This window comes from Taudactylus pleione, unplaced genomic scaffold (genome assembly GCF_031769625.1).
Source record: "Taudactylus pleione unplaced genomic scaffold, aTauple2 ptg000609l, whole genome shotgun sequence".
In the NCBI taxonomy this organism is placed as follows: Eukaryota; Metazoa; Chordata; class Amphibia; order Anura; family Myobatrachidae; genus Taudactylus; species Taudactylus pleione.
In genome coordinates this window covers 17283777-17298924 of record NW_028285011.1, presented here as the reverse complement: position 1 = coordinate 17298924, position 15148 = coordinate 17283777, and the positions used below count along the sequence as shown (strand labels likewise).

At 37.0% G+C, this 15148-nt stretch overlaps 1 protein-coding gene across 1 annotated transcript in view; it reads left to right on the top strand.

Moving 5' to 3' along the window:
* Positions 1-15148, top strand: part of DMD (dystrophin) — a 2214077-nt gene that overhangs the window by 186592 nt on the left and 2012337 nt on the right. The window contains exons 4-5 of the mRNA XM_088454197.1: positions 8993-9085; positions 12542-12714. Of these exons, the coding sequence (XP_088310323.1) occupies positions 12554-12714 (161 nt within the window). The 5' untranslated portion in view covers positions 8993-9085; positions 12542-12553. The remainder of the gene's footprint in view (positions 1-8992; positions 9086-12541; positions 12715-15148) is intronic.

Genomic DNA, 15148 nt, shown 5'->3' with positions numbered 1-15148 from the left:
GACTCTACCTGCAACAATGCACAAAAAATCTTAAGTTATACACTGCGCTCAGCAGAAGGCTGTATACTGAAAGTCCTTTGGTAATGTTAATAATTGGAAAAAAGTACAAGTTCTTACAGTCACTGGAATCAGCTACTATATATACCAGTCTTAAATGAATGATGGCGGCGTCCCGCTAATCATACTCAATGTGGTGTTGTTATGGGTCAATAGTGATGGTGATGGTTGTTCTTCCTGGAGTAGGAGTGCGGTAGGGAAGCTGACAGGAGGCTGGGATCTCAGACCGGTGCCTGTCACCACTGGCGGATAGCGGCCACACGCCCGACTGACCGGACGGACGTCCTCTCCCGCCTAGCAGTGGGGGTCAAGGCCTGTGGCAGGGAAATGCAGTTGTGGCTTGCTCCAAACGCCGCAATCCCCTTCAGTGTGAGATGCACTTAGCTGATTGGATCCGTTTTTTTCCAATTATTTTTTTTTATTATATTTTCTAATTTTTTCTATTTTATTATAATTTTTCAAAGCGATTCTTAACTATATACAATTTTTATTTTTATTATTTTGATTTGATCTACTACCAAGAACCATCAATTCTATTTACTAATAAATGAGCATTATTTTCATCCATTACACAGGTGGTCATAATTTGAGTACAGTGACACGTGAATTGGAATTGGTTTTGTGAAACACACCATATGTTTATTTGTTCTTCATATGCACAGCAGATATTAACATTACCAAAGGGCTTTCAGTATACAGCCTTCTGCTGAGCGCAGTGTATAACTTAAGATTTTGCAACAACTTGGAACAAACAGACACAAGATTCTTATAATATTAGTATAGATAATAGACAAATATCTGCATAGCAAACATATAATGTGTATAGAGTTGTAGAGAAGATCTATTAAATTGACAATTGTTAATTGCAAAGCTTGAACATGACTTTGATAATAGTCAGGTATACAGTAGCATTCTGTTAGTTTGTATCTCATTAATTTTAGTAGGATTTAAGATCAGTTTTACTGCAATTCAATTCATTCAGTCCTGGCCATAGATGGGTCCAAACTACACGACATAACCAGTTATATACTGGTATAGGCTGCACTAACCAGTGATTGCAATCATATACCGACTGCTGGAGCTTCCCTAAAGTGCAGCCCGGAGGAGAGATTAGATAGTCCCATACTTTATCTTCTGTGTAGGAATTCCTAAGGCAATACCACCAGGAACGACTCCAGGATAAGGTTCTTGATGCGTTTTTCTGCCTCTTGTGTACTTCAGCGGCTTCCTCAGAAGATGAATATGAGAAATTATTTTAATTAATTGTAATTATTTTAACTGGCCATGTGTTAATTGTATTATATATGTTTAACTGCATTACAATGAATTAATCTGGCAATCATCTGTCTTTTTTATTTATCTTGGAAATTACAAAAAACTTCATATGGAAATAAAAACTAAAAATGGATGCATCCTGCACATAATTGCACTACCTGTATGTAAGCTTTAGGATCAAAATTGTGTGAGAATCATAAGAAACAAGAAGCAAAACAATAATATCACTTCAAATTAGTTTAATAATCATTTAATAAATTGGCTATAAGCCTTACTGCATAGATATATAGAAGTACACTATGTTCCACATGATGGGATAAAAAATGACATGAGTAATTTTGAAATAAGGCACAGGCAAGAGTAACCTGAAAGAAACAAGCATCAAAGCACTAAAAAAATATGCTGACACAAACCAGGACTTATTATGGGGATGTAGTTACCGTCCCGGCGATAGGGATGCCGGAAGCCAGAATCTTGGTGTCAGAATCCAACCACCAGAATCCTGACAGTAAGTATTAGGGTTAGGGGTTCAGCACTAGGGGGAGATAGGGTTAGTCTGCAGTGGGGAAGGGTTAGGCGGCTGGGGGAGGGTTAGGGTTAGGCTGCAGGGTGGTTAGAGTTAGGCTGTGGGGGGGAGCATTAAGATTAGGGGCAGGGTTAGGGTTAGGGCACTTACCTAGTTGGGTCAGGATTCTAACTGTCAGAAGGCCGCTGTCAGTATTCTGACCACCAGGATCCTTACACCCAGGATCCCATACCCAACTCCTTAATATGAAATAGGTCACCCCAGGTACATAGTTGTTAGCACTGAAAGGTTAAATATCTGTGGCATTATGTCCTGATAGGTAAAAGTGGGAAAAGTTCCATTGCATTCTATACTCAGACCTAATACAATTATTGGGATGTAAGAGTCAACGTTAGCAGGGAAAATGTTCCTCTGTTAAAATATCTGTGGTTTCACACATTACTAACAGTGAAGGATGCTAAGAATATTATGATATGTAATGATAGTTTGAATACTGACTGGTTATAATATATGGTTCGGGTCTCCTGATTCCACTGAGGTATGTTATGCTGAGCTCAGCTGCTCACCTTCTGTAAAGATGTGGATGGTCTGTCCTAAGCATCAAATCACTGCTACTGACATACTCATTTAGCAGATCATAAAGGAGTAAAATTGTCCATCAATCAGCAATAAGGGAAGAGCTATGCTTTCAGGACATTTTTCCCAGAAAAAACTTTGAAAGAAAAAACTTAGACCACAGCTTAGACCACAGCTGAGCTGTAGCTGGCAGGCACCCTCTGCATGCGCCCAGAGTAAGAGTTTCAGCTACAGTATGCTGCATACATACATACATACATACATACTTACATACATACATACATATGAAGTGATAATTAGGTGTTTTATACATACTTACATCAGCTTCTGCTGTGATGTGTCTTAACCCAGGCAATACTTTGTTTATGGCATGTCAAATCTAAAGTTTTGGTCATGCTCTATTGTAGTGCTGTGCAAGATGTCCATAGTTGTCTGATCTCTATTTGGTATCATAACTGAATTACAAATATTCTAGAACAACTTGTGCCTAGATTTGCATGTAGAAATGGGCATGCTCCTTTAAATATGTCATGTGAAAAGTGTAGGTCTACCGTGGGTGCAGGGATTGCAGCGTCTGTGGAATCTGTGATTGATGTACAGTAGTTTAGCAATAATGGCTTTCCAGTGAAAATTCCCATTGCCACCTCATTCTCTTCTTTTTTTGTACATATATTATAGATTTAGTGTTATTAGAAATCCTTTTCAGAATAGACTTGTGGGCTAGGCAGTGACAGCAGTACAGCTTGGCCCTAATGTAAGTTTGCAGTGGTGCCTGGGGATAATGTAATGATGTAAAACCAGCAAAAAATTATCTTCAAGAAAGTAGACTTTGGATTTTGGCCTTGAGGTGAATATGAGCCATATAATTGTTTATCATAATGGTTTCCCTCTAAATGCTGGTCCTATCCATGCCTCTCAGAACAGTAATATACTGTAAATGGAGATTGCTCAGATCAACTTAATGGTCTTTGTTGCATATATTTGCAAATATATTTATATTTTATATTATTTTTAATACTTTATATTACTATTCTAAGAGACAACAAATATCTCTGGATTTCTATTATCATGTAGTATTCAAATCTTATTGGTGGTCTTTTCCACAGTGCTGGTGGAACATTTTTTTTTTCTTGTCTAGATTAAACCCCTCCTTTTTTAATGTACCCGTGAAAGACCATTAAGTTGATCTGAGCAGCCACCATTTCTTTTATATTAAACAGTCTACAGATCTTATTATTGTATATTTCATGTAGTAAAAATGTAATTATTAATTTTATAAAAATATGTGTTAAAAGATATCTCCCTTTTTAACCTGTGTAATTACAGCTAATTAAAGCAAATTTTCTGGCTTATTGCTAAATTACTTGTTTATCCTGTGGTCTGTCTTGTTTTTCTCAATTCATGAACAACAGAAACAGACATCATACATGCAATTATATCATTGCATGTACTAATCTATTTGCAGTGATCACAACAAAAAAATTGCTGTCCATAAGGGTTAAACTATGGTTTTTCTAACATTAATGAAATTTACTTATGAACAGACTTCAGATTTCTATTCTAAAGTACCCAGCAGGAGATGGGAAGTTGCAACAAGACATACTGATTAAGCAAGAGTCACTTGTAACACTGAATGACTGTTAGAAGTACAGCATTTTTTCCTGAATTATACTTCACTAAAGCTGTGGGTTCAGCAGGCTTATGATAATGCTCACTGATAGGTAGTCCTAAAATAGAACATTTTTTATTTTCAGCATGGAAAGGATGAATATCAAGATATGTGAGTATGTATGTATGCAAGTATGTGTGTGTATATATATGTATATATATATATATATATATATATATATATACATATATATATACAGTACCAGTTGAAAGTTTGGACACACCTTCTCATTCAATGGTTTTTGTTTATTTCAATTATTTTCAACATAGTAGATTGATACTGCAGACATAAAAACTATGAAAGAACATATATGGAATTATGGTGGAAACAAAAAAGTGTTAAACAAATCAAAATATGGTTTATATTTTAGATTCCTCAAAGTAGGTCCCTTTTTGCTTTGATGACAGCTTTGCACACTCTTGGCATTCTCTCAATCAGCTTCATGAGGTGGTCTCCTGGAATGGTTTTGAATTAACAGGTGTGCCTTGTCAAGAGTCAATCTGCGGAATTACTTGCTTTCTTAATGTGTTTGAGACCATCAGTTGTGTTGTGCAGAGGTAGGGTTAGTATACAGTGGACACCACTATTTGACTACTGTTGTTATCCATATTATGGCAGCAACCACTCAACTCAGAAAAGAGAAACGACAGTCCATCATTACTTTAAGACATGAAGGTCAGTCGATACGAAAACTTTAAAGAACTTTGAATGTATCCTTAAGTGCAGTTGCAAAAACCATCAAACGCTATGATGAAACTGGCTCTCATGAAGACCGCCCCAGGAAAGGGTGACCAAGAGTTACCTCTGCTGCAGAGGATAAGTTCATTAGCGTTACCAGCCTCAGAAACCGCTACTTAGCAGCACCTCAGATTAGAGACCAAATAAAGTCTTCACAGAGTTCAAGTAGCAGACAAATCTCAACATCAACTGTTCAGAGGAGACTGCGTGAATTAGGCCTTCATGGTCGTATTGCTGTGAAGAAGCCACTACTGAGGATAAACAACAAGAAGAGAATTGTTTGGGCCAAGAAACACAAGGAATGGACATTAGACCAGTAGAAATCTGTACTTTGGTCTGATGAGTCCAAATATGAGATTTTTGGTTCCAACCGCCATGTCTTTGTGAGATGCAGAGAAGGTGAGCGGATGGTTTCTGCATGTGTGGTTCCCACTGTGAAGCATCAAGCAAGGAGGAGGAGGTGTGATGGTGTGGGGGTGCTTTGCTGGTGACACTGTTGGTGATTTATTCAAAATTCAAGGCACACTTGACCAGCATGGCTACCACAACATTCTGCAGTGCCATGCCATCCCATCTGGTTTGCGCTTACTGGGACCATCATTTGTTTTTCAACAAGACAATGACTCAAAACACACCTCCAGGCTATGTAAGGGCTACTTGACCAAGAAGGAAAGTTATGGAGTGCTGCGTCAGATGACCTTACCTCCATAATCACCCAACCTAAACCCAATTGAGCTGGTTTGGGATGAGTTGGACTGCAGAGTGAAGGAAAAGCAGTCAACAAGCACTCAGCACCTCTGTGAACTCCTTCAAAACTGTTTTAAAACCATTCCAGGAGATTACCTCATGAAGCTGATTGAGAGAAAGCCAAGAGTGTGCACAGCTGTCATCCAAGCAAAAGGGGGCTACTTTGAGGAATCTAAAATATAAAACATATTTTGATTTATTTAACACTTTGTTGTTTACATCACCATTCCATATATGTTCTTTCATAGTTTTGATGTCTTCAGTATTAATCTACTATGTTAAAAATAATTTAAATAAACAAAAACCATTGAATGAGAAGGTGTGTCCAAACTTTTGACTGGTTTTATATATATATATATATATATATATATAATGTCTCTCTTTCTCTTTCTCTCCCTCTCTCTCTCTCTCTCTCTCTCTCTATCTATATCTATATATATATATATATATATATATATCCAAGGAGGGCTAAATAAATAGCCAAATGAGGGCACTCACCGCACTAAAGAATAATGATTCAATCGGATTTATTCAAATAATGATATTCCACCATCAATATAGTCAACGTTTCGACCCCTAAGGGTCATTATCAAGACACATCAGCACTGACAAATATCCAGCATGTTGACAAAAGGCATTAAGAAATCCGATTGAATCATTATTCTTTAGTGTGGTGAGTGCCCTCATTTGGCTATTTACTTAGCCTCCTTGGATATTTACTGGAGTACCTATTTGGCCTTTCTCCCTAGTGGAGCACCCTGCTGAATGACTATACTAGTGCTGTATTCCTCAAATTCTTTATATATATATACATCTTGTTTGTTTCATTTCAAAGCCATTGTGGTGGTGAATAGAGGACAAAATATGAAAATTCTGTCAATGTCCCAATATTTATGGACCTGACTGTATATATATATATATATATATATATATATATATAGGCATATTCAATTATGTGCGAGTATAGCAAAAATTCTGCTGGTGCAGGATTTCTGCTATTCAATTAGTTGCAGGACTTTTCAGGTTTTGAGCGCCTGGAGTTTTTTCCTCGCACCTCCAGAGCAAGTCTGATTTTTAAATCATTAATTTTAGAACAAATCAGCGAGACTTGCTCTGGCACCCTCCCTTGAAGACTAATTAAGCAATTGGAAGTATCCAATTAACTTAATTAGTTGCTAATTACTCACCTTCTGAAGCGCTGTATTCTTCCTCCAGTGTCATTATTCTTCCTCCAGCGTCAGGACTCTGTCTCATGCAGCAGGGTGAGTGACTGTTTGTTAGTGTGCGTGCAAGTGATCCCCGAAGTGTGTGCTACCCCATGTGTGCCTCCCCTTCCTGTAACTGGCACTGAGAGAACTACATCTTCCTTCAGCCCCCAAGACTCCCAGCAGCCCCTCCCCAGTGACAAGATGGAGGGGATGCCACAAGGAGCTGCGGAGACCCTCAGGCAGGTAATCCTTATACAATGCCCACAGTAGTAGTGCCCCCTATACAATACCCACAGTAGTAATGCCCCCCTATACAATGCCCGCAGTAGCAGTGCCTCTTATGCAAGGCCCATTTAGTAGTGCCTCTTATGCAATGCCCACAGTAGTAGTGCCCCCTATATTATCCCCACAGTAGTAGTACCTCCTACACATTGCCTGCAATAGTAGTAGTGCCCCTATGCAATGCCCACAGTAGTAGTGCCCCCTTAACATTGCCCACAGTAGTAGTAGTGCTCCTTGTAGTAGTGCCCCCTCTACATTGCCCACAATAGTACAGGTTGAGTCTCCCATATCCAAAATGCTTGGGACCAAGGGTATTTTGGATATCGGAATATTCCGTATTTTGGAATAATTGCATACCATTTTGAAATGTCTTAGGAATAGGGCCCAAATCTAAACACAGAAAGCATTTATGGTTCATATACACCTTATATACACATCCTGAAGGTTATTTTATACAATATTTTCAATAATTTTGTGGCTCAAACAAAGTTTGTGTAGATACATGAAATTCATTTATATGTCATATACACCTTATACACACAGCCTATAGGTCATTTTATACTTTATTTTTAATAATTTTGTGCCTTAAACAAAGTTTGTGTACATTGAACTATCAAAAATCAAAGGTTTCACTATTTCAGTCATGCTAATAATATTCCGTATTTCGGAATTTTCTGTATTTCGGAATATTTGGATATGGGAGACTAAACCTGTAGTAGTGCCCCCTATACATTGCCTATGATAGTATTGTCCTTGACACATAATGACATACAAACACATACACAAAAACAAACAGTACTTACCTGAAGTCTTGCTCCAGCGTCCACCGCCATCTGCCAGTTCCTTGCGCTCAGCTATGTGGGAGAGACGTCATGATGTCTCTCCCAACACCCACTGTGGGAGCTTGAAGGCGGAGCTCAGGAGTGAGCTCCAGCCTCCGGCTGCAGGGAGAGAGCCACCCGGCACCCGCTGCTAACAAAATCTCAGCAGGCACCCGACATATGGAGAAGGCAGAGAAGGCGCCTTCTCCATATGCTTCTTCAAATCTTATGGTGTGGGGCTCAGTGCTTGAAGTGCCAGTATACCATACCATTGTATCTCTGCACATTTTGGACACCATGTACTGTGTGTGTGTGTATGTGTAATGTGTGTATATATATATATATATATATATCACTATTGGGTGTGTGGTTGCTCTTTGATATACACACAAGATGTAAGGCCAAGTTCAGATATACTATATGACTTGTATACGTAACAGAAAAACTAGACACAATTTTTATTTCAGATGCTATAATCTGGCAAAGCACAGGTTCTCAAACTGTCAGACCTGTGTCCTGAGGACCGAGTTTGAGAACCACTGTGTTAAACCATGCATATGAAAAAAGAATAATTGTAATCCACTATTAAATAAAAATATATATTTTTGTTATGTTCTGTTGTGATGCTATGTCCATGCACACATAACTTTAGTAAACTTGGAAAATCAGAGTATGTAGATACTTCAAAAATCTCTGTCTGATCTGAAGCAGAGGGATGATAATGTTGCAATGAATTGGATTAAAATATTGTTGCTTAAATAAAATTCTGATTTTTTTTAATTTATTTTTAGAAGTATATCTTGAAAAAGCAGAGATGAATGCAACATGCATAACGTCTGCCTGCATTGTGGTTTTCAGTAAAGAAAGGCTTTGATGTCATGTCTGATCTGTTTGTATCGCTCGCCTCCAGCGTGGTAGCTGTGTATGAAAGGTTATTTTTAATATCTGCATAAATGCATAGACTACAGACTGTTTATTCCTCTGCATGTTAAGTTGTGGTTTCATTTTTTAGTGACAACGAAACTTTTTGTTCAGATGTACAATTGTATCCATTACATCACTGATGCCAACATATTTTTTTTTCCTAAAATAGGTTGATTTGGTAAATATTGGCAGTTCAGATATAGTGGATGGGAATCACAAGCTCACCCTTGGTTTGATATGGAGCATTATTCTCCATTGGCAGGTAAGCTTTCATTGAATCCCTTACGTATTAAGTATTAAACCGTCTATATTATATCAATAAACTTAAAGCATGTGTTTTAGATTTTGTTTAAACAATATACTAGAATGTCAATACTTATATGTAACATCTGCCAATCAGGGACGGCACAAGCCTTAGGCGTTACCCCCCTCTCTGCCTCACGCCTTGACATGACTTGACTGGAGCTGAGAGTAGCATCTTTGGCTCTGCAGACAGGGAGTGTGGTGTTTAGCTGTGACTTCAAAGCCAAGCATCAGACTCCCAACTTACCACTGACATGGAGGTCCAGCACCTTGACATGTGTTGGGACACCATGGGGGCATTAAAAAACAGTGATGAGTAACATTGTCATCTATTTAGTGTTTTATGCGCCCCCAACTATTGTATCCTAGGTTTTCCTACTGTAAGGCCTGGCCCCACTTCAAATCAATATGCATTGCTATGTTGCACACAGCAATACCATATCTACAAAATTAACTCTAACCTAGGTAATCAGTCATACAAAGTAATATGATCATCTAAATTTAACCTTATTTTTTTAACCTAGTAATTCACATGGGGCATTGATTAACAAATAAATAATAATGTATAAATGTACTTTATAAAATGTTTTAAGCTGATTAGGTTAAATTACCATGTCTAAGTACTGTATGAATAAGCAAAATAAAACTTTATTTAGTTAAATACTGTTAAAGAGCTGGAATTCTTTAAATTCAGAGGATGAATCTATTTTATATAATAACCCTGCAACAGCTAGCAATTGATAATTAATTAACTGAACTCAAGTGTTTCATTGCATTATTGAGCAGGGGAAATCTTTTAGTTGCTTCATTGTCAGAATAGACCTGCTTGCTTTAGAATTTGCTATTTTAGTAATTTAACTTCTACCCAATGAATGCTGGAAAGAGAATGGAGCAAAGTAGTCACATTTAGTATAATATATTACTAACATATAGTGTAGATTTGCTCTATAATAACTAAGTACTAAAGAAATGGACTATCTCATTTAATTATATATATATATATATATATATATATATGTATAACAGAAGACTGCAGCGCCAATTGTGTACACGTCCCTTTATATAGTGTTTTCTCAAATGTGTGTCTTTTATCTCACACTAAAAAGTTTTTTGTGAAACCGTTATCGTGCACCCCCAAATAACATATGAGTGTCAGCTCAACCAGCAGAAAAATGTAACAGTGGTAATCTGTTACATATACAAACAATCAAAAGATACAAGAGCTGGCATAGAGCGCCTACTGTGCTTATGTAACTTATTATAAAATAAAATAAACCTAATACCAAACACGTTAGTAAAAGTGATCTTGTGCAATTAAAGTGCTAATACAAGGGTAGCAGTATTTAAACTACCATCATCCTCAAGTACATCTAAACTTATTAGTATGTGATCTTTAGAATAAAAACAATCAGTACAACTAAAGTGCCAATGCAAAGATCCTTCAAGAATCAGTAAATAAATGAATGACAATAATATTATAATAGTGCGTAAAATAAGGTGTAAATTAATGAAAGTGCAAAAAATTCATTTTAAAAATGCATAAAATATTTTTAATCAGACACAACAATAATATCCTCCTACATGAAGGATAAAAGACATAAAACATATAAAACCATGAATAAAAATATGTATATATATATATATATATATAAAAATAGCTGTGAATTTATCAGAATAAATAAGGATAAAAAATCATCGCTGATCTGATTAAAATGGCAAGTTCATAAATGGGAAGAGAATAAGAGCCACCACCAACGCGTTTCGTCCGTATCCTGGACTTCTTCAAGGGATATATATATATATATATATATATATATATAAATATATATGTAATGTAGAAACACAGGTCCACCAAAAAGCATGGAACCAGGCCAGCACACTGTATTATATTCAATCACCAAAATGTAATGTCCAAAAATATACAGGGTTCAAATCAAGTGTCAACCATTCAAAATGGGATGGTACTTAACAGTTAGATGCATAGATGTAAGGTTGTCATAACCAGGGAGCCATGTTCAGAACCTGGGCAGCCCCGACAACTGTTTCACATTCCTACTTCAGGGGACTGAAAGAAATGTGAAACAGCTATGCATCTAACTGCTAAGTGCCATCCTATTTTATGGTTGAAGCTTGTTTTGAACCCTGTATTTTTTTTGGACATTAAATCTTGGTGATTGAATATAATACATTGTGTTGGTCTGGTTCCAAGCTTTTTGGTGGACCTGTGTTGCTATGAATAATTATTGACCCTGCACCTGGCACTGCTGATTTTAACTCTACTGCATTCCATTTCATATATATATATATGATAGATATGGCCAGCAGCACTCCCAGGACCAGTAATATAACGAATGACACTACACTGGGGTAGTTGAGTCCAACGTTTCAGTCAGGAGACTTTTATCAACTGTGTTCTGTTCTTGATAAAAGTCTTCTGACTGAAACATTGGACTGAACTACCCCAGTGTGGTGTAATTCGTTCCTGGGAGTGCTGCTGCCATTTCTATCTTATTTAGTTTTCACAAACTACAGAGGGTACCCGGGCAAGTATACAAGTTTATGTGGAATGCTGGCTTTGGACTTGTTTATTATATATAAATATATATATATATATATATATATATTGTGATAGGAGCACTGGAGAAGTTAGGGATGGCATGTATTTGTGTCCAGATTCCTGTAATATGTGTTTTAAACCCACAGGAAAAGTCTGTTTTACCAAGCAGATTTGAGTGTCAGCTTTTGGCAAAAGCCAGATAATGGGTCCTGGGGGTGTGGTTGAGAGAGAAGGAAGGGCTCCATCCACAGGGCCACTTCAGGTGTTGGGCTTTTCAGTCTGAGACCAGGCTTATTTAATGATTACACCTGGAAGTGGCTCATAAGAGCTGTGTAGAGTTTTGATGCAGGGTCTCACACACCCTGGGGAGAACAGACACTGTGGTTTTGTTCTGAGACACTGTGACACTGGTATGTACTATGTTTGTGGTAAGGCAGAAGGCCCTGCCACATGTCGAGAGGGAGTTACCTGTCTAGTTAGAGCCCAGTCGGGCTAGGGTTTATTTTTTGTTTGTTTGATTATTGGTGTCACACAATAAAAACTTGTGCTGACCAGCTTGCATGAAAATCTACAACTAGTGCTGTTTCCTGGCTGCTGTGTGTAAGGAGGTGTCCGCCTACCCCAGGAGAGGAACCTCTATCCCGACTGTGTCACAATATATATATATATATATATATTATAATATGTATGTCAAACATTTCTTAGATTGTATTACATTGAATCCTAGTTATCTGAAAGATGCCCAACATAATTTATTCCAGGAGGATAACACTTATTATCAACAAGTGCTGTGGAGTAGGATAAACCATTTATCTCACTATACAGTGTAAAACATTGATGATTCTATATCTTATTCAGGTGAAGGATGTAATGAAAGGCATTATGGCTGACTTGCAGCAGACAAATAGTGAAAAGATCTTACTAAGCTGGGTCCGCCAATCAACTTGCAATTACCCACAGGTCAACGTTATCAATTTCACCAGCAGTTGGTCTGATGGATTGGCTTTTAATGCACTCATCCACAGTCACAGGTAAGGGAAAATATCTAAAGCTTTAACCAATTTATCATTCACCTTTGTCTTGATATTGCCTTTATTGATTATTTTGGATGGAAGGTATTATGTTCAGGTTAAGCAAATTCAAAATTTTAAATAGATTTGCAAAATAGATTAGCATGTATTCTTTGGGAAATAGAATATTACAATTACATACAGTGAATGTAGACTAATGTCGTGTTAGCTAGTCCCCCACACACCAAGCCTTACGATTGAAGTCTCAAGTTTGGCTTTCTTTTCATTTACTTTTTTCTCTTACTTAAATTTTGGAAAATCTATTTATTAATTGATAAATTATTAATGAGTTTCTATATTGATGGCTTTATAATTGATTTGTATTATTCAGATTTTATTTTAATTTTTTTTGGTAAATTTTAATCAACATCATTTATTTAGATTTCTGTAAGAATAGATGATTCTGATTAACTATGTTTTGGGGGGTTTTTTACCTATGGGTCAAAGTATTTTCATGGTATGGTAATAGCCTTCTATTTTCTCATTATTATTGGAAAATCTTTACAGTGAGTAAAGAATGATTTTAAAGTACAGTACTGTAGTATGCTCCAAGCTAAAGTTTATATTGAAAAGGTCAAACTCTTAACAGTAGATACTGATGTAGCCAAAATACTGACCTTTCTACATGTTGGTGTTTTTATGGCCTGCTGGGCATTTGCTGATGTATGTTTTTTTTAATGAACAATATATATCTATACATTGCATATGTGTGCAAAACGAAGTTTATATATTTTAACAATGATTTTCTTCTAAGTCTTTTATCAATTCAAACTTGGAAGACTTTCAAAAAAACAAGAATAGGATCTCTTCATTAAGACATATATTAAGATATATGGGTAAAGTACACATTGCTTTTAATATTTAGCAGAATACTTCTAAAAATTCTTAGTTACATTATGTTTAATTTAACAAATTGATACAGTGAAGTATACATTCAATGTACACATACACCTACTCAATAATGGCAAGTGTACACTGTAGGGTTTGCAGAGGATGATGTGCAAATCAAAACACATCTGGGGAGATTAAGGGCCATATTCAATTAGCGGCGAAAAGCCGTTTTCAACGTTTTTTTTTAGCCGATGACGTCATTTTCGCCATTCTGCAATTATCCCCGTATTCAATTCCATTGACTATTCGCTGGTGCGAAAAGTCAATGGGAAATATATGCTATAAGTTTTCACCATAATTAGGTGTCAAGAACTAGTGCAGAATTGGGGTTTTGGGGTAGAACATTGCAGGAACCCTCTAGAACCCTTTGGACAGTCCCCCAAAGCTTAACTGTGTCAAAAAAAAAATTAAAACACTGGACACCCCAAAAAAGTACTTTTGTTTTGGGTGCAAAAAATAATAATTGGGGAACAAACTTTAAAACTGGTGAGCTAGACTCAGGGGGGATACCCAAGTATGCCCCAGGTGTTTTTGTAATTGCAGGTGGTTGCGGCAGGTGCATTTTTTTCATGATTTTTAAAAGTTAATTTTAGCCACTTAAAAATATGCTTGCACCCATTTTCAGGTACCCCAAATTTCATGGGACTACTTTTTTTTTTTTTTAAATAACCTTGCTAAATGCTATTCTTCACCCCTTAACCAATGACGCTAAACTGCACCTATTGAGACTGTTTAAACACCCCAAATACCTTCAGCAGGGCTATTTGGTGGTACCCATAGTGAACCCCCATGTCAGAGCATCTTTTAGGGGGTGTCAGGCTGATTTCCTCAAAAATGACAGCACTTTTCACCAGTTTCAGATTCACCGCCTCCCGTTTTTGCCGATTTGGAATTGAGTATGGGGATACGCAGGCACAAGCGCAATACTTTATCCCTCTGAAAAGTGGTGATGATGGCAAAAAGTCCGGCAATGGACTTTTCGCTCCTAATTGGATATGGCCCTAAGTCAGAGTAGAATGGTCAGACTTGTTCAAACTGACAGGATGCTGACAATATCTAAAAAAAAGTGTTACAACTGTGGTATGCAGGAGAGCATCTCACAGCACAGCACATTGAACAGTCAAATAGATGGGCTATAGCAGAAGACAGTGAGGTGAGGCAGGTTAGCAGAGCCTTTCCTGTCATACTTAGTTATACTTAAAAGTTTTGACTATAAAAATTGTAAGAAAAATGTAAAGAAAATATTATAAATATCATCTTTGTATTATTCTAATCTTTTTTATAGTCAAAACTCTGGAGGAAAACGTGTATGGCAGGTGAGGCACTGCCTCCCCTGTCTACCTTTTCTGCACATCCCTGATCAAAACACACCAAATTTCCAGCACTATATACTGCTGCACCTTTGTATAATGAAGAAGGGAAGTATTACAGCACTCTAAATCCTTTGTTAGAATCTCCCTAGATGCTCCACTATTAGAGGTATCCCGACCTCTCTGAAATAGTA